Source organism: Mytilus californianus, unplaced genomic scaffold (genome assembly GCF_021869535.1).
Source record: "Mytilus californianus isolate M0D057914Y unplaced genomic scaffold, xbMytCali1.0.p SCAF_9, whole genome shotgun sequence".
NCBI classification, from domain to species: domain Eukaryota; kingdom Metazoa; phylum Mollusca; class Bivalvia; order Mytilida; family Mytilidae; genus Mytilus; species Mytilus californianus.
In genome coordinates this window covers 12,632,520-12,654,278 of record NW_026262745.1, presented here as the reverse complement: position 1 = coordinate 12,654,278, position 21,759 = coordinate 12,632,520, and the positions used below count along the sequence as shown (strand labels likewise).

The window sequence follows — 21,759 nt, the reverse complement described above, 5'->3', positions numbered from 1 at the left end:
ATACGTAACCCTTTAATGATAAAAAAAAATGGGAATTAAAAATAAGAAAAGCACATGTTTCGCAATTATTGTCTGCAATGTTTTGTTTTGTAAACCAGAATAGTCTATTTATTTTGAATATAACAATTATATTATCTGTAAGTAATTTATTTCAAAACCAGGAACTACGGGCTCTTAACTTAAATTGATTAAATAATTAATTTGTAAAATCGACTAAATGAAAGTCATTAACCGGCAACTTGCTGATAAATAGTTATTGCTGATTGCTATTTTACCTTCTGGGTCCTGCTTCGAATATCAGAATTCTTCAAGCATTTCAGATGCGAGACTGATTACAGGTATTATTTGCCTGGAACAATTACTGCTATTAACATGATGAACAAGCATGATAAAGTATACATCAGAAATGGTCTTTAATACTAACATTGTAGAGGAATTCAAGAATACTTCTTCAATCCATGGACTGTCAAGATTTGGAGGACCAGAATTATACTCTAGACGCAAGTATGCTTTTTGTATTCATAGCGTTAAAAGATAAATTCAAGGGAAAAATAATCGTTTGAAAGTTGCAAATACATATTTTCATTTCTTTTGTATATGCTATTTACGTGTTTTGTTGCTGTTGTTTTTTTAAATGACGAGCATTTCAATCATTTTTTTTTTCGTTACTTCATAAGGCCCAAGAACACAGTTATTTCGTAGTGCATTTCTTTTAGACAAAAAACGCAAATTCAAAAAACCGCACCTGCTCTATCCTAAAAAGATTGTTACAGTGTAGTGTACTACTTTTGGGACAAATCATATCAAAATCATAGAAAAGTCTATCGGCTCTAACTCTAAATATGGACAAAATCACTACTTTACCTAAAAATTCATGCCCCAAATTTTTTTACATGTAATTTCATCTCCCTACTTACTATTTTTTTGCATAAAATATGAAGAAATAAATTTGGAAGGTTTATGAAAAAAAATTTGCAAGTTATACACTGTCCACATTAGGGACTCTATTTGTAGACAACTGTGTCCCCGGACCATAACAGTTATAAAAAAATCATGTCATTTTCTTTTTGCTAAAATATTCAATAAACATAATTTCTAATTGAGCTAACAAGTTGACTGGAAAGAGACAAAATTGTTTTGGATGATAAAGCCGAATGTTTAAATTTGCTAACAGAAACAAAATTTTGAAAATGACATTGAAAAAAATAGGCTCTACCATCTTACGTGTGCATAGTATAATCATTTTTGAGAGCAACTATTTTTGTTAAAATAACTGATACAAGTCATCTTAACTCTTTTTTCAGGCTCATATGGATTATTTTGGTCTTGGCGGCAGCCTCTGGACTTTTTATATTTGTAATATTAGAATTTATCCACCTTTCACACAATCCTTCCATTACAAGTTTTACCACATCTATTCAAGAAACCATTGACTTCCCCGCAGTAACTGTGTGTAACTTAAACCAAGTAAAAAGTTCAGTGTTAGATTGTTTTACAGAAGAGGATAAGTTGGAAGCTTCAAAGACATTCTACGCTCTCAGTGAATTGTCAATTATTTTAGAACATTTTGGGATAAGGTCGACACAAAACCCGATCCCAGGGGATGTATTGTATAGCTGTGCACGAAATCATTCTCATCAAATTGAAGACATGATAAGATATTGTCATTTCAAACAAGAGCTTATTGACTGTAAAGATATCTTTACTCCAATAATGACAGAACTTGGTGTGTGTTATACATTCAATAAAGATGCAAAGACGGTTGCAGAGTCTGTTGGGGAAACGTCCGGTTTGAGATTCTTTGTTAATATTCAACAAGACTTATATTTCTTTTCTTCAACTATACAAGCTGGTGTAAAGGTATACTATTTATTGTATTTACTCACTTTATTCAATCATAAAGTTAATAAATCTATTTATCTATTCTTCCCAGCATTCAAAAAAAGATTTTTTTATATGTATTTTATTTTTATCGCTTTATATATTATATAATAGTTCCTCGTTTCCAAATTAATTGCTGAATTTACAGTTAATGCATTAACCCATGATTAAATCGACCGAATTCGACGCTACATAAGTTGTAGGGTCTCCTTCACAAATTGGTTGACCGATACGATGTGTTTGTCTCTCAACTCAATAAATTAACATCCGTGTATTATATATACATGTAGTGTGTATACCATATTCCTCAGCTGAAACGCAGTTATAGTTAATCGCTTTTGATGTCAGTTCTGTTAGATAGCGAAATGTGTTCGTTTGTTTTACCCTAATAATGTTACAATGATGTTCATCTTATTAGCAGCTTTGACAGTTACAAGGTTAAGAAAGTTAAGTTTAACTGCTTGGACAGCAACATGGATATGAGTGCTGACTGTTTTAGTAATTCAACATTCACATTATCATGTTAAGTTATTGCAAACTCCCTTAATTCCATAGCAATTTTTGTTTTATGATGAAAGTTGTTAAAATTAAGATGGATTTTTTTAGACACCAGAAAGTCCGACTAATTTTTTCAAATGTGTGCTAAAATAATTGAAAATATTACTGTAAGTTATCATGTTTCATTAATACACGAAAGATAACATAAGGATCGTTCATTATTCTAATTAATCAGTGATGAAGTCACTCTTTGATATTGGATGATTTCGGTTTTTCAAACAATTGTACAGTCTGTGTTATATTTTCTTAGAATGTCAGAATTTTTAAGAAAAAAAAATGCATCTGATAGAAAAATCAATAGCAATATTTTTTTATAAGACGATGCATTTCCTGTTGATCTGTCTGAGATACATTGCAATTTATATGAACAAATAAAATTTGAAGACAGAAATTAATAGATCTAAACATTTTCTTCTGGACTTGAAGTTAGTTAGCACAATGCAGATTGTCATTTCTTAAAGTTTTTTTTTTTTATAAAAAAATGGTTTAGATGGCAGATCTTTCTGATGAATGTATAGTATATACAGCTTTTTTAAGACTTAGGACGATTTATTGCTTGACATATCGTCTGTTCTTGTATGTTGACCTTTAGGTTTTTTTCTATGTCGTTGGTATGCTGTTTCATTTACGTACACTTAACATCCCATTTCATTCATAAAACACTAAAACCCGTACCATACGTCAGAAAACTGAAACCTTTCCGCATATAAATCTTATATCTGGTTAATGATTGCGGTATATGGTCCAGATGCAATTATAAATACTAACAATTGTTCTACAAAGGTCCAGGCTATCAATTTTTGATGTGTCCTATTTGTTTTCGTGATAGCTTTCTCGGAACTTTTGGAAATTTCAGATCACTTTAGCTGTGCATATATTGTGAAAGTTAATATCGTTCAGGGCAAAAATTAATACCAATTTCATTAACTGACAATCTAAAATAGTTTCAAGGTGACTCAAATTATATTTTACTGATAAATGAAGTTTTTCAAAATATTTTATCCGCTAGTTATAAGAAAATGTGAGTTTTAAATCTAATAAAAGCTGAAACTTAAAAAAAAACCAAAACAATATACCATTGGCAAATTCATTATTGGAGTATTTTCAGTTTCCAGATATAAAGATCTTTTTTTGCTAAACACTAACAAACAAGTATAGAAATATGCAATCGATATAATAAAGCAAAAAAATATATAAATAAAATCTAACCCTATTTGTTAGCCACATATGCTGCTTTCTGCCAAAGAGGACAGAGCTTAATATTAGGATAAAGTATTAATTTTGAAGTAAATCATTAAGCTAGTTAATTATTAAAGACCAACTTGTATCACCTTGTGAAAGAAGGTGGATGTCAGAATAACAAAATCCGTACCATTTATAATTTGATTAATTTATGATTGATTGATTGGTGTTTAACGTCACTTTCAGCACTATTGTGCTATTTCTTGGCGGTCAGTTTTTATTGGTGGAGGAAACAGGTATGCCCGGAGAGAACCACCGAGCTTCGGTAGGAAAATTGACAATCCTATAGTCAATGAAGATTGGAGTCGAACGCACCTGCCACGTGCCGGATTCGAACTCACAACCTCAGTGTTGACAAGCAAGTGATACAGTAGTTTGACTACTTAGACCACTCGGCCACCGAGGCCCCTTATAATTTGATATTTTGAATTCTAAGGTAATTTTTCAAATCTTAACCAAAATGCCTCTGTGACGATATGGGCCTCGTCTTTTAACTCTAGTATTGGGTTGGGACTAGCTCATGAACAAAAACACGTCTTACGTTAACGACATTTAATAACAGAGAGAGCGTAAATAAAAAGGCGTTTCCGGACATCACTTGTACAATTCTGTATAAACATATACAACTGAATGACACATATATAATTATACATATATATATCTAAATATATAACATCCCCCGGCAGAAAGAAAATTCCCAATGAATGTTTGCATATGTGGAATTCAGAGCACATTCAAATAAAAATACAATGTCATGATCAATATTATTATACCTTTTTAACTTTCACAATATTCAAGATTCTCTATATTTCAATATATCTAAACGAAAAGTAACTGGTATGGATAACTTTGTGGAATAAGCATCTTGTAACACATTGCGGAGTACAACATGTATTGAAAATATCTTGCTTGTCATAAACGTGACAGTTAATATAATATAAAATACTATGAAATCACCAGAGACCTTACTCTTATTTTGTAGCTAAACGCTGAAAGTGGTGAAATATACACACAGTCAAACAGTCTTACACACATACACATATACAATACAAGACCAGCTCATAATACTCTCACGCACTCAGAATTTCTCATTAACCACTCACAGCAATACTACTTAGGTTATTTGTGTTTAACATATAATAGTCACTGACAGATATTCATACAATCTCATTTTGGGTATCTATGCCTTAAATTTTATTATTCCGATTTCCATGTTTCGGGGTATTAAACTTATTTCATCAACAATCAACACTATAGAAAAACAATGTTCAGTTCTCAAAATAAAGTGTAGTTTTCTCTATAAAGTTTTAACTAATCCTTGCAACTTTCGACCGTACATTGTTATAACAAATTACATTCAAATACGATATACATAAATCCTTAATTCAAAATGGATAAGAAACAAAAGGTTTATATAACCACGTAAATTATCTTACTACCTATTATATATTCAATAAATTTGCCTTTCAAAAACAATTTAGGCTAACTGCCTTTAAACTCTAATAAAAGTTTCATTACCAAAAAAAAACATGTTTATAACCAAACAAAATTATTCATGTTATCAATAATCAATACGTACAAAATACGAAATTCAATAATCATATTTAAGTAATCAAAATGTATGTGATGCCGGAATGATTTAATAAAAACATCAATGCACAATTATACAAAATATACTAAAGCAACACACAATTAATGTCCGTACATGTCTTTTTCTTTTTCTTCTGTGGTCTTCATTTACGAACATCTTTAGCAGAAGTTGCAGTTTGCCGGAAATCTTACTATGAGATAAATCTCACAAATAAGTCTACCAAAGAATATTAAGATACAGACGGCACTAACAATATCATGAAATAAAATCGTACAGATCCTGATGAATTCCTTATTTATGAGTCGATATTCCAAATCAAGAGAAATTTTACGTTATACATAGCTACTTTATTAAGTAGTCATGAGAAAACTCTCACTGACAAATAGTGACTTGTCAATATATACATACAGTCGTATTGCGTATGTACTCATGAGATAAATCTAACGAGTATATAAATCGTGGACGCTAATTAGATGTTTTGACATTATTACCATGATTATATGTTGACATAAAACAATCCACTGAATAAAGAAAATAAAATGTTTAAATTTGTGGCGGAGGTCAAGATTTCAATTTGGCCTTTGCTTTCGGTCCAAGCTGATTTTCGTGAAGCCACATAGCGTGTTGGGCTGGTTCACCAACTATATGAGCAAGATACGATCTATTTCCGTTTAAAATTTTCTGTGCTAGAAATCTTTTAACTTTTAATTGACTTGGAGACGTTGATTCGCTAGACACGTCAACTTCACTAAAATTAATACAATCTTGATCTTTGAACCTAGCTGGTAATTTCTTAGTGCGCTTTGGGCGAGACATGGCTTTACTATTTTCAACAAATAAAAAATTGTCTGATTTGCGTGTATTATCAGAGTCGGAAATATTATCCGGTAAATTGTCATAATTGGTGTTTGAGTTGTCCTTCACATGCGTACTATTCTCGTCAAAAGATATATGATCTTGCACTTCAACGTCGTCGAGTTTCGTAAGAACAAAATATTTTGACGGATTTGGTTTTCTTACATAAGCAGATTTCAGTCTATTGATATACACTGGCTGTGATATTATTTTGTTCGTGTTTGGGTCCTTCAAAGAATACATATGAGGACTATTTACTGTTGAGATCACATATGGACCGGCAAATTTATTCTTAATTTTTTGTCCTGATCCGGTTGGCTCTTTCAACAAATAAACATAATCGTTTTCAAGAAATGAAATATTTGGTATTTTGTCCTTATTAGTTCGGTCAATCATTTTAACTTTCGAATTTAAAGAATTTTTCTCGACTTCAGTACGTATAATGTTTATCTTTTCACATTGCTGTTTGAGATACGTATGACAATCTTTAGGTACAGACGAAAAGTCGGTGTCCTTAATATGCAATGACAACGGAAATTGCGGTCTTTTTCCATACACTGGCTATTTCAAAAGGCGAAAATCCAACACTTTGGTTAGGAGTATTGTTCATCGAAAATACTATTCCCGGTAATACGTCCTCCCATGGTTTTCCTTTTAAAAGAAACGGTGTTAGTCTTTCAGACAAAGTTCTGTGAGGTCTCTCACAAGCTCCCAAACAGTGATGAGCGAAGCTTGGAGTATATTCCTGGATAATATCAAATAAGCCACAAACTTCTCGGAACATTTGCCATTAAATTCCGATCCTTGATCACTAATGATAGTGCGACAAATTCCAAATTGCGTGACTAACTTAAAAAGAGCATGTCCGACTGTTAACGGATCAGTGTTAGGTATCGGCTCTGCAAACATGTACTTACTAAATAAATCAATTGCAGTAAAAATATAAGAATTGCCACTACGAGAGACAGGGACGGGTCCATATTGAAGGTCCATTCCCCAAACTTCAAATAGTGCACACGGCGTAGGAAATGGCGTAATTGCAGCTTTAGTTTTTAGTGTGGTATTTTTCCTGCTTTGACATTCATGACATGAACGAATATAATCAGTTACTTTTTCACTCAAATTCGGAATATAGTACTGTTCTTGGATTAAATCAAGAGTATTTTGTATACCGCAATGTCCGCCTAACGTTGAATTATGATGTAATTTAATTATTGTTTTTAGTGAAATTTCTGGAATACTAGTAACTAGCTGAAGATTATTCATTGTTTTCCGAACGGACTGATTTCCTATTTCGTGTATGAAATAATATGCCATTGATCAAGTGAAAATTTGGTATTAATGAAAGAAGTCTGCGCGCTTCTCTCTGCAGTTTTGGTAGTTTGTTTCTTTCAAGATATTGAATCAACGGTCTGCAGTTTGCGTCATTGCGCTGCAATTTATATATCAAATCGACACTAAATCCCTTTTCCCGAAAAATGTCAATTGATGTCAAAATACTTACATTTGAATCACTATCAACACCAGAAACAGAGATTCGGTTTTTGGTAGAATTGTTCGGGGTTTCATTTTCGCTAGAATAAGTAACCTGTGTTTCATTAACTTCTGTACTTTGTTCAAATATTTTGTTCGAATCCTGTATATTATCACTTGCAGTGCTTTGATTAAATATTTTGTCTGGCTCTTCATTTTGAGAACTTTCAGTGCTTTGATTTAAATAGGTTGCATCACATTGAGAAGTAGCACTATCAGTACTTAAGTTTGATCAAATATTTGGTCCGATTTTTGTAAATTAGTCGACTGAGTGATTTGTTGATAAATTTTGTCAAACTGGTTCAACTGATCAGAAATAGACATTTGAGTATGTTTTGAATCAAAATCGGTCAGTTTATCCAAAGGTTCTGATTCTTTCACTGCGCTATTTTTCTTTCGAGGGTAAAGTTGTATCGTTTTTCGCGGTTTACGTTTCTTTGATACATGTATATACTGTTGATCAATGTCTTCAGTGTCGGCACCATATTCATTTTGTGCCTGTAACATTACATTTTTGCGTGGAACACTATTAACGACGGTGTACATCGGAATTGGCGCAGGTAGACAGATATTGTTCAGTTGTAATTTTTTTCTGTCGCTAGTATCGGAATCACGTAATAATGTGGTCAATTGTATACCTCCTGGAACAATAATATGTCCTGTATTTTCTGGTTCATATGGGAAGTACGGATCTTTCTCGTCTTGACTTTCAAAAGCGTTACTAGTCTCTTGCGTGCATCGTGACAAGGCATCCGGAACTTGCATTTCCCGTGCAGGCTTGTATTGAATTTCAAAGTTATACTGCTGCAAAATAGCAATCCATCGCTCATTAATGGCGCCTTTCAGTTGGTTGCTAAATAGCGGTTTCAGCGCTTGGTGATCGCATTCTATTACAAACGGCTTTGTTCGTAGGTATGATGAACATCTAGAACGGCTGTAACCATGCCAAGTAATTCTAGTTTTGTAGGGCCATATGATTTCTGCCATTTACTAAGTGCCTTAGATCCGAATCGTATAACACGAATTTCATCAGTTTCATTAATTTTCTGATATAGCACGTAACCAATCCCCTTACAACAAGAGTCTACAGCAAGTCTAAATGGTAAATTGAAGTTTGGAAAGGCCAAAATAGGAGAATTCAGCAGGAGTGATTTAACATTCTGAAATGCACGTTGTTGTTCATCGGTCCAGCTAAAACGTTCACATTTCTTTAAAAGTCTAGTCAGTGGTTTCATCTCAGCACTGAAATGTTTAATGTATTTTCGAAACCAATTAAATAGTCCAACAAGGCGACGTAACTCTTTCACACTTTTTGGGTCCTAGCTTTAAACCTGCATTTGAAAGTCTTGGAAAAACGTTCTGTATATCTTCAATATGCTGATCGAATGTTTCGAATGCAAAAAGGATATCATCAAGATAGCACAAACATGATTTAAAAGTCAATCCTTTGAACACTTTGTCCATCAAGAGTTGAAAAGATGCTGGAGATGAGCTCAGTCCCATCGGTAATCTTAAGAATTTGAAAGTACCAAAACATGTATTGAAGGCTGTGTAACGTTGACTTTCTTTTGACATCGGTAACTGAAAAAATCCAGATGATAAGTCTATTGAAGTCAGAAAATTCGGTGTTTTATTTGAAAACGATTCAGTAAGATCTTGTAGATCAGGAATTGAATAAGAAAAGTGCTGAGTCATGGATTTAAATACCTAAAGTCACAGCAGAAACGAAACTTTGACAAACTAGTATCTCTCGATGAAGCGTTTGCTTTGCCTTTTTGATACGTTCTTTTCGACACAAGTGCAACCGGACTTGTAATAGGGACATCTTCTGTTTCGTCTACCGGTGCAATTACTCCTTGTCACAAAAGTTCATCTAAATATTGTCTTAGAATATCCTTCTTTTCAGGAGTTAAACGATATGAACGTTGGTGTTTCGGTTTTAGGTCGGGCTTCAAACATATTTGGTGTTGGACGACATTAGTAAAGCCTTAGTCAGGGTTTTCCTCGGTTACAAATAATCCTTTATGCGAATGTCAAAATTCAATCAAAGTCGATTTCTGTACTTCAGTCAAGTATTCGGGAATATTAGAATTAGAAATAAATTTAGAGTCGATCTCAGTATCTTTATTCACCGGTTCTGTCGACAAATGAATATTTTGAACAAAATGAGTGTCATTATTTTCACTCAAAGGCATACATACATGATCCTTAGAGAATGGGTCAAGCTCCGCTAAAATCTGTCCTTTATTCAAATGTACAGTTTCATTGGTAAAATTCAATACTTTAATTGTGACTTGTTTCTCCCGATTCACTGTCACTACAGCTTTTGATACTATGACTCCTCGGTCTTTAGATATCTTAGAACTACATATACCTTGCATTCCGTATTGAACTTTTCCATTAACATGTCCCCAAATAAGGACTTCTTAATTCGGAGGTAAAGAAGCGGGACTTTGAGTTAAAACCTTGAACTGTTTAGATTTTATGCAACAATCACTAAAGTCAAGAACGATATTCTTGGAATATAAATAATGCATTCCTAAAATTAAAGGATGCGATGTTTGGACTAAAATATATACAGGAATCCAATGCTTTCCCTGAGGCACAGAAATCTTAACCTTAGCAGTTCCATATATTTGAACTGTTTGGTTATTCGCTTAAGTAATTTTGACACTCGTAGCACTAAACTCGGACTTCATGGAATCGAATATTTGAATTAAAAAGTTGCGAAGACATGACATTTATTGAGCTACCTGTATCAATTAAAGCTGAAATTTCCAGATTTGCAATGTGCACAGGCATATACAAAAATTTACAAACAAATGTTGAATCGTCGTCACTTGTACATTCAGTTGATTCTGAATAATTTACAGTTTTATCAGAAATGTTAACATGGGCAGACTGGTGTACAGAAATTTTATCTAGTTGCCGCCCCGGGGGTCCTGCCCTGTGAATCCCGGGTTCCTCCGGTTTCCCGAATAGTTTACACACTGTGGACTCTTATGGCCCGTTTGTCCACAAATATGCCAAATAAAAGAGAAATCTATATTGCCCTTTTCATTCCAATTGCAGGCACGTGCAAAGTGTCCAGGCGCTTGACATTTACGGCACAATCCACGGACAGGTTGAGATACCTGACGATCTCGATTTCGTGAACGAGAAAAACGATTATTTCCTTTTACATCACGAGAACAGTCTAGTTGTTGAGAAAAATCTGTGGCAAGTTTTGACACGGCTTGGGTTAGACTGTTTATTTGTCCTTGTAATTCACTAACCACATCAGTTTTGAAATTGTTTAAATCTTTCATCGCAGCGGGTGTGTTATTGGCAGATTTAGTAACAGAAGCTACAAGAAGGTGCATCATATTTTCGATAGCCGTAAGCTTCGCCCATTTTGGCAGCTTCTAGGCAATTTGCGCTATCATTATGGTGACCTGCCCGAACAAAAAAGGCGAGTTGGTCAGGCAACCCCTTTATAAATTAAATCAGTATTTCGTGATCACTTTTGTGCAAAACTGTTGCTTTTTCAAGTAGTTGAGCGTAAAAATCGTCAATTGATTGCCCTTTAGAAAGTTTTAATGTTTCAAATATTTCACCTTCAAAAAGTATAGTTGGACTTCGAAAATCAACATCAATATATTGCTTCTTGTAAACCTGTTCAAAAGTTTGCCATAATTGTTAATTGTCGACTGGAAGAGTATTGAACTAAGTTAGAGCTGGGCCACAAAGGTGCAAATGGAAAGCGGAAATTTTTCTAGCATCCTCTTCCGATAATATATGGTGCAACACGGCATAAGACTCGAACTCACTCAAAAACTGAAATGCTTTTTCATTTGGATATCCCCCAAATTTTTGACAATTTGCTAACTTTTACATTTAGTGAAAAGAATTATGTTTGGAATTTGATATGGGAGGTTGAACTTCGACGTCAAGTGTTGAAGAAACTACGGTATTTGGCGTACTAGAAGTGGTAAAATCTGAGGTTTGAAATTTATCAAATGGTGTCCAGGCAGGGGTAGCTGGTGTCTCTATATTGGCAAACTAAACGAAGTGTTTAACTGTAGTGGAGAAGCCGGTGGTTGCAATAAATAGCCAATATCGGGTTCTATGTCGTCTGTAATTTGGTTGTACAATAGAAAGTCGTCTGTAAATACAAACTCGTTGTGGGATTCCGACATTTACTCAATAAAATACAATGTTGAATATACAACACGGAAAAAAATCAGTAATGAGAACAATCTCATATACTATACACTCCGCTGTAACTAAGTAGACGAGCAGAAAATTAATGAGATAAATCTCACATTCTACATACATGAAAATAAATACAGGCAATGATGCATACTATAATAAATCTTCATTTTGGCAATCTTCAACTATCCTAAGTAAAATTCGAATCAACCACAAACGGGCCAAATATGGATGTGGGTGAATACCATCTATATAAAGACCATATTAATATAGTTATTTGAATATACAGGCGGACGGCCATGGTGTTTTCTTACTTTCCAAACCAAAATCTGGTGAATGAACACGAAGCAAAATATTTGTTTCCCTACTAAATCTATTGATCTCGGCAGTCTGACATTCTAATAGTCTATCCTGCGCACGAAACTGCTCTGGTTCAGGGTGTTGTTGAAATAAATTCCACAAATAAATTAAATAGTATGGAAGCTCGAGAAAAACAAGTTTAATTGTCAGGTAATCTATAAAAGGAACTTGTAAATTTGTTTGTATGTATCACATACAGTGGCGGATCCAGAGGGGGGCGTAGAGGGCGTACCCCCCCCCCCCCCCTTTTTGCTTGCACTTTTTTTTTTTTGTAAAATGATTAATCAGAATAGACTTCGTGAACTTTGTCATTTCCCGTGTATTTAATTTTTATGCGACAATTCTTGACTTATAAAGATATTTTTCGCTCGTATTTACTGTAATATATTATTGATTATGTCAAAGTCATGTGATTCTCTACGGTGGAGTTGACCAGTTCGTCGAAAAAATCGTCACTCAGTCATTTTGAAATTCAAATTACAGTAACACATTGCTTAGGCTGAGGATGACAAGCATGACGCCTTCAAAGCGACAAAATATTTCACAATTCCACCCAACAGAAAGTAATACTCTATTACACTCTCATGAAAAAAAAAGTTCCACAGCAATATTATTTACCTACGAAAACATGTTTAACCCCACACGCCCCAGCCCATTAATAACATTGCTGAATAGTGATCCCCAGTCAGTAAGCTCTAGATATAGATTTAAAGTCTAAGGTATGGACCATTTGATCTGAGGGGGCAGTCTGAGATATTTGAGAGAAAAAATTCTGACCCTGATTTTTGCCTTAAACAAAAATTCTGGCCGTATCTGGATTGAAAACAATAATCTTGTCCACTTTTTTGCTATTAGAAAAAATATTTTCAACAGAATTATTTAGCATTAAATGAACATGATGAATAAAAAACGGGCGTAATTTTTTTTTTTGAGAGGGGAGGGGGGGGGGGGGGGGGGGTTGCATGTGAATCCCATATCTGACCGGAATGTTTGTTTCGCCGAACTGATATACTGAATACTTTTTTCAAGGCCCGACTGCAACCAGCCTGCTGTGTGTGGTCTATATGTCTCCATGTGTCGACCGTCATTCACAACTTCATTGTCATTTCCGACTCATTCGTAGCCTTTGGTTGATTTGGAACCCCTCACTTCCCTTGTTGGGTGAAACATTTCAACCAAACATTTGGATGATAATTGCTTGTTTGTCTTTCTTCGTGTCGGTCGTATTGTGAATTTCATTGAATAGCCGTATATCTTGTTTACAACAAGAAATCTGTGAGGTTATGCTAACTAACCATACAACAAACGAGAATTTTCCATGTCCATTTTTTACTAACAATTCCCACATCAAATATATTAATTAGTACATAGCTTTGGATCCATCTAATCATTTCATAATAGACATTTGATGGAGAGAATACGGCACCAACCCTACACTTTATCTATAAAATGCATTTTACACTTATTTTATGTTTTTTAGCCAAAAAAAGGTCCAAAAAAATTTTCGCCTCGCTCTGCTCGGCCAACTTTAATACTACGCCCCCCCTTTCCAAAATCCTGGATCCGCCCCTGACATATGTGTTTTGAGATTGAGGATTGAGATCTAACAAAACATGTTTAACCCCGCCGCATTTTTGCGCCTGTCCCAAGTTAGGAGCCTCTGGCCTTTGTTAGTCTTGTATGTTTTTTAATTTAAGTTCATTTATATGTTTTGGAGTTTAGTGTGACGTCCATTTTCACTGAACTAGTACACAATTTTATTTAGGGGCAAGCTGAGGACCATTTGGGTGCGGGATTTTCTCGCTGCATTGAAGACCCATTGGTGGCCTTCTGCTGTTGTCTGCTCTTTGGTCGGGTCGTTGTCTCTTTGACATATTCCCCATTTCCATTCTCAATTTTATTTACTCGATCATTATTATCCGGTCGTAACTGAATAAATTTTCCAGATTTATCTGTCAAGTCACAAGTACCTAGCCAAATGTATATTGTAAGATGTCGTGAGGAAAGTTCCTGAATTTTAGATTCTAAATTTATTGTAAAAGCACTTACCCTTACTTGAGTCAGTAACAAACACAAGTTGACGTTCAAAAATACATGTAATTTGTGTCTTAGAATTCTCGTATGTACAACAAAGGTAGATTATTTTAGTAAAATATTGATGGCCCTGAAAAGGACCATTATTAGAGATATCATCGGCACAAGATGCACGTCAAAAGCCTTATTTCCTCTTCTCTCGATCAATGGGCTTCCTGTTACTTGAACGTTGCCATTTTGTTTATTTACGTCTGTGACGTCATTTTCATGAGTACAAATCAACAAACTAAAAAGGTTATTCGCCGGTGAATAATAGGGTTATTCAACGCTGGTGTTAATTTTTAGGGTTATTCGTTCTTCCTTGCAATTGAATGAAAATTAACTGAATTGTTCCATGTCACGTGATAACGTTTTACCCAATAGAATTGTTTGAAATATATGTAAGGTATAATAACAGGTATTGTGCATTAAAAAGGCGCTTGGTGTAGTCTCTGCTCTAAATTACACACTTGGTTACTCACACGGGCAAGACTCATTTATAATGGCGAATAGATGTGAAAAATAAATGCCTATATGAAGAAAATTGTGTTATAAAGTGAATATTTGTTCGTATAAGTCACTGGTCATAATGCTCTAATAATTAATCAAATTTGTCCCGATCACAATACATCAAAGAATTCAACCACGTGTGATGTCCTCGTGCAGGGGGTCTACATGTAAAATGCACGGGAGTCACATTTTCAGAAAATAATTAATTGTTGGAAACTGCACACATATTCTCATAAATTTTGTTAATGTGTTCTTGAAAACTTTTTAGGGTCTCTCCACCATGTGACGATATGGGCCTCGTCTGTTAACTCTAGTTAATTTTGGGTTGGGACTAGCTCATGAACAAAAACACGTCTAACGTTAACGTGATTTAATCAGAGAGAGCGTAAATAAAAAGGCGTTTCCGGACATCACTTGTACAATTCCGTATAAACATATAAAACTGATACATATATAATTATATCTAAATATATAACACCCCTTTTCAATTCTTAGAATATAGTGATTTCTCTTGATATCCAAAAACAACTGTTTTTACTATTTGAAGGTTGTACTTCATGATCCATCAGAAGAACCACTGCCATCGTTGAGAGGATTCCTGGTTGGCCCTGGCTTATCTGCGGGATGTTCTATAAGGAAAACCAAGGTCAGAAACATGTTCACTTTATAAATTTTAGCGAGAGCGGAGATTTAATTTTAATTAGATTGGGTGTTGTAATTTCATAAACTTCTATTTCAAATACTTTTCACTGAAATTTACAACTGAATTTTTAAACGATAATTCTATAATACGTAAATCTTAACTTGTTTATATTTCAGAAAACGTTCATTACTATAAAATGTCTTTAATCAATTAAGTAAAATTTCAATTATACTTCTGTCTTAATTTGTTTTAGGTGATTACACTTCCAAGTCCATATGGTAGTTGCAGAGAGGTTTCAGATAAATTATCAGGAGTGGGTACATATTCAGAGCTGACGTGTTTCAAACATTGTTTAGACGACTATCTCGTACAAAAATGTGGTTGCAGACATTTATTTTCAAATGGTACGTAACATTTATTTAAAAGCCTAGTTAGCCAAGTGGTCTAGGCAACAATGCCACAGAAGCATGGGTTCAAATTCCACTGACGGAGAGAAAACAAAAAAAAATGCTATCTTAATTTAATATCTTACATCGTTGCGCTAAATTCAAGACGGAGAATGGTAGTATTTAGTGTGTTATTTATATACAAGTTATTTTCACTTTTAGCCCGTTATCCTGAACGCAAAAGAAATTTATTAAAAAAACTAAACTTAATAATGAACGCGTGTAACGATTAAATATAAAAACGCCTTGACATACGCTTGTGTGTGTACTTATACATCCCAATGTATCAGATTAAAAAATATATCCAACAGTTTATATATAAATATATATGGTATTACAGAATATGGAATTCAATGGACAAAAAATAAAGAAGTAGAGAATAATGGATTTTTTAAATATAAAAAAAAGAATGGTGAGAAAAAAGCATAAGCAACCAAGGATACAAAAAATAAGACTCCATCCGATCCACCATATATACGCCTAAAAGTATGCCAACTGTTCGACAGACGAATTCAAATAATCCGATGAACTAAATTGTTATACAGGACTAACAACACAAAGTAGAAATACTTTGTCTGAAATTTAACAAAAGTTAGATCTGCAAATGTGCTGCAGCACATCGACATTTAAACCCAAATGTCCCTTTTTTTAAAAAGTAAAGAGTCCTTTATGTATCACAATATTCGTAATTATTTTCTTTTAGGTAAAGCAGAGTTTTGTGACAGTCGACAGCTGATGGATTGTTATGCCGAGTACCAAAGTAAGCAACATTTCAAGACATTTTACATTTAAAAACATTGAAGCATATTTATTGCTAATAATAATGAAGCCCTAAAAAGAAAATAGGTGTATGGGCTTTAAAACTATTCCTAATTTAATAATTACAATAACATGCATGTTTCACAAGAAACCTTACTTTTGATTTGCGTGACATTCCATTTCTCAATAAAATTCAACATCCACGACCGTGAGCACGTGCTTCTCATGACGACGTCACAAGACATAGGTTTAATAGCTTCATCATGTGCTTCGGTTAACGCTTTTACACCCCAATAAAATTACAAAAAGAAGCATTCAATTTTTAAATGCAATATTCAAGGAATAGAATTAAAAAAAAATTAAAAAAAAATACTCAAGGAATATATTAAACAAGGAATTTCAATGTCGGTTGTTAAATTGATTGATTGAGTGATTGGTGTTTAACGCCGCTTTCAGCACTGTTGCGCTATTTCGTGGCGGTAATTTTTTATTGAGGGGAAGTCGGAATGCACGGGGAGAACCACCGAATTTCGGTAGGAAAACTGACAATCCTAGTCAATTTAGATTGGCCACCGAGGCCCCTTCGGTGGTTTGACACTTGATTGTAAAATCATTGTCGGTCTCTCCAAAGATAATGTCAAATTCCAATAATTCCTATAAGAACCATGTTTTTTAAGGAAAGCAGATACAAAGGGTCAATACAAAATATAGATCAAAGAAAGACATACAACACCATGGACAAAAGAAAAATAGGATTAACATACTAGCAGTCCAAAACACCGAAGATTGAGTAAAACACGAACCCAACCAAAACACATTGTGAAGCCTGTGTGCTCTGAAAGTTCCTGTTCCACTATTGACACCACCCATCATGTTCAATGTATACAAGTATTCGTCTTTATAGGGTCGTTATTATTGTTCCTGTTCCACTTTTGACACCCATCGTGTTCAATGTATACATGTATAATTATTGATCTTTATAGGGTCGTTATTATTGTTCCTGTTCCACTATTAACACCCATCGTGTTCAATGTATACAAGTATTCGTCTTTATAGGGTCGTTATTATTGTTCCTGTTCCACTTTTGACACCCATCGTGTTCAATGTATACATGTATAATTATTGATCTTTATAGGGTCGTTATTATTGTTCCTGTTCCACTATTGACACCCATCGTGTTCAATGTATACATGTATAATTATTGATCTTTATAGGGTCGTTATTATTGTTCCTGTTCCACTATTAACACCCATCGTGTTCAATGTATACATGTATAATTATTGATCTTTATAGGGTCGTTATATATTGGTCCTGTTCCACTATTGACACCCATCGTGTTCAATGTATATAAATATTGGTCTTTATAAATTCGTTATTATTTCGTTCAGAAAACATATCAAGGGATTCAGATTTCCTACACAATTGTTCCTGTCCACCAAAATGCGAGACGATAAAGTACGAGACTTCACTGTCGTATGCTGCATTCACTTCCAACTTCATAGCTTCGTACTTATTCAACCAATCAATTCTACCAAGTGAAGATTATTTAAGGTATGTGATTAGTTTTTACATGTAAATATCAATAGGTGATGTGTGTTTAAGCATTGTGCATACTCTGATGCATAAATCATACACTAAAAGTACCATGCGTATTGTTGATAATGAGTGTATATATTTTCTTGACTAGTAGTTTTGTTTGTTAGGTATGATAAACCGCTACCAAATTGGTGCGCATAAAACGTGTTTCTGAAATAATCTACTCCAGGTGTTCTCGGCAACAAAATTGTTGAACGTCAAATACACAATCATTCTGCAACCAGTGCCCTTAAAACCAAAACATGGCACACAGATTGTTATAATTTTAGCGGATTGCTACTCCAGCATTGTCCTATTCCATGCAGAGGTTGATCTGTACATACATTTGCTGTCACGTTCATTAATAGTCAGAACGGCTCTGACAAAATACGCTATAGCTCTGTATTGTGTTGTGTCAAAAAGGTCATATACGTCTTTTTTTTCCTACTCCGATGTATTAGTTATATCAGAATGATTTGAAACTAGTTGGACGATTGTGTCACTATCTAAAAACATTTACTAATCATGTTGTATTTTATCTTTTTTCAGTAGAAATTTCATAGATTTGCGTCTCTTTTACAATTCAATGATAGAGGAAGCAACAGAAGAGGTTCCAGAAAAGACAGTTGGTAGTATTTTAGGTAAATATTAATATCAAGTTTGAAATATCACCTGGAAATAAGTCTAAATATGGTTTACAGAATAGAGCAGTGGTCTGAAACAATAAAGAATAGAGAATAATTGGGTCCTCGTATATAAATAATAGAAAATACTGGGCAAACAATATAAAGAATAGACAATACTGGGCAAACAATATAAAGAATAGACAATACTGGGCAAACAATATAAAGAATAGACAATACTGCGCAAGCTATATACAGAATAGACAGTACTGGGCAAACTATAAAAAGAATTGACAATACTGGGCAAACTATATGAAGAATAAACAATACTGGGCAAACAATATAAAGAATTGACAATACTGGGCAAACGATATAAAGAATAGACAATACTGAGCAAACTATATAAAGAATAGACAATACTGTGCAAACCAAATAAAGAATAGACAATACTGGGCAAACGATATAAAGAATAGACAATACTGGGCAAACTATATAAAGAATAGACAATACTGGGCAAACTATATAAAGAATAGACAATACTGGGCAAACTAAATAAAGAATAGACAATACTGGGCAAACGATATAAAGAATCGACCAGACTGGGCAAATAATATAAAGAATAGACAATACTGGGCAAACAATATAAAGAATCGACAATACTGGGCAAACTATATAAAGAATAGACAATACTGGGCAAACAATATTAAGAATAGACAATACTGGGCAAACAATATAAAGAATTGACAATACTGGGCAAACAATATAAAGAATCGACAATACTGGGCAAACTATATAAAGAATCGACAATATTGGGCAAACAATATAAAGAATCGACAATACTGGGCAAACAATATAAAGAATAGACAATACTGGGCAAACAATATAAAGAATAGACAATACTGGGCAAACAATATAAAGAATAGACAATACTGGGCAAACAATAAAAAGAATAGACAATACTGGGCAAACAATATAAAGAATAGACAATACTGGGCAAATAATATAAAGAATCGACGATACTCGGCAAACAATATAAAGAATAGACAATACTGGGCAAACAATATAAAGAATAGACAATACTGGGCAAACAATATAAAGAATAGACAATACTGGGCAAACAATATAAAGAATAGACAATACTGGGCAAATAATATAAAGAATCGACGATACTCGGCAAACAATATAAAGAATAAACAATACTGGGCAAACAATATAAAGAATAGACAATACTGGGCAAACGATATAAAAAATATAGAAAAATTACAAAAAAATTAAAGATTACAGATATTAGGACTCCCCTAAGACCTTTAATAATGTATGAATGATGTAACCTATCATTTATTTCCATCAATATTTGAAGATAGGGGTAGAGGTCAATGGGACACGAAACTAAACATATCTAGCATACTTCATACGCTCTTCAATATTCAAGTCGTCCTGAACATGTATAAAATATTTGCCATTGGACATTAAGCAATCAATAATCAATCAATCAATGTTCAAGTGTCTTTACCATTTGTTAAGGTATACAAATGTAAATCGCCCCAATTCCTGACAACTGTACTTCCGACAAGATTTTATTCTGAAACGCTATGACCAGTGAGGAACAGCGCAGAAAAACATACAACTGTGCAAGAACTTTGTCAAACTTGAAACCAAATTTCACATTCAAATAAAATTGAGAATGGAAAAGCATAGTTTAAGCTGAAGTATTTATAAAGAATTTAAAAATGTTCTATAATCAACAGTATTATCAAATGTTTACGAACAACAATAACATACCAAATTTGTAATCGCTATTACACCTTAGAAAACAAATTATATTGTAGTTATTGTACATAATATTTATATTTTCTGACTTACTGTTTTAGGAACGGTTGGTGGACAGATGGGAATGTTTATAGGAGCCAGCATCCTGTCAATTGTAGAGATCATAGAATTTTTCTGTTTGCTGATGACAAGAGGAAGTCAAAAGGTTGCCAATGCAAAAAGAAGAAAATTGGGAGAATCGACTGATCATATAGATGAAACTGAAAATACTAGTAAAATGTAACCAACTTTTGAAAAGCGATTCGGACGAATAAAATATTATTAAGTGTTACTTTGAGTTTTGTAGTCATTTGGGTTTTCTATTTGCTTTACCGTTGACATAGAACAAATGAAAGATACACTATGTATAGACGAATTCAAGACTAATGCAGTAATGGACTATCAAAAAGTGCTGCACTTTCTACAAATCTTCATTTCCAGTTGATTTTTAAGGATTTTAATAATGGTAAAGATTTGTATGAGTCCGATGCACATCTGTGGAACTAAGTTATAAGAAGTAAAAAGATGTAAACATTTCAGGGACGTCATTTATACAACAGAGGCATTACAAGAATTATTCTAAATTGACAGTATAAAGTAATTATATATAAATAAGTGGTTTTATTAGTAATTTCTGTCTACAGATTGTATCGTCATAGGTACAATAAAAACAGACAACACCATGTCACTATGAATAAAAATAGAACGATGAAATTACAAATAACGATAATAAATACACAGAAAACTAAAGATTGTACAACACAAACCCCACCAAAAACTGGGGGAGGTGGAATTTGTACGTGATTTGGTCCATTTCATAACTCAATAAAATCCTAAAATTATTTATTTCTATAATATTTCCCTGCAAAAATTAAGAATTTGTGATTAATGATCAAGCAATACGTGACTTTCTTACATGGTTTGATATGCATGTATCCATAGGAAATGGACAGATAGTTATTTTGACGTACTCCATCCCTTATAATTCGTATTATACACACTAAATATGAATAAAAAGAGATTAGGGATAAATGTCAATGAGACCACAATATAACGACAAAAGCGACCACAATACATCTACAGGATATAATACAATCTTCAACGACAGAC

The 21,759-nt window shown here is 33.6% G+C and overlaps 1 protein-coding gene across 1 annotated transcript; it reads left to right on the top strand.

Moving 5' to 3' along the window:
* Window positions 1-367: 367 nt before the first annotated feature.
* On the top strand, window positions 368-20,941 carry LOC127715566 (acid-sensing ion channel 1A-like). Its single transcript, XM_052221654.1, has 8 exons — window positions 368-504; window positions 1,305-1,860; window positions 15,342-15,440; window positions 15,691-15,841; window positions 16,587-16,643; window positions 18,031-18,193; window positions 18,767-18,858; window positions 20,712-20,941. The coding sequence occupies exons 1-8, from the start codon at window positions 386-388 to the stop codon at window positions 20,891-20,893; spliced, it is 1,419 nt and encodes a 472-aa protein (XP_052077614.1). The 5' UTR covers window positions 368-385; the 3' UTR covers window positions 20,894-20,941.
* Window positions 20,942-21,759: the final 818 nt, after the last annotated feature.

What these genes read in the sequence shown, in the direction of transcription:
- LOC127715566 (XM_052221654.1), top strand. Translation starts at nt 386, where the DNA reads ATGATAAAGTATACATCAGAAATGGTCTTTAATACTAACATTGTAGAG. An exon ending in CCAAGTGAAGATTATTTAAG is followed by an intron (nt 18,194 to 18,766) that starts GTATGTGATTAG and finishes ATCTTTTTTCAG; the next exon opens with TAGAAATTTCATAGATTTGC. An exon ending in GACAGTTGGTAGTATTTTAG is followed by an intron (nt 18,859 to 20,711) that starts GTAAATATTAAT and finishes TTACTGTTTTAG; the next exon opens with GAACGGTTGGTGGACAGATG.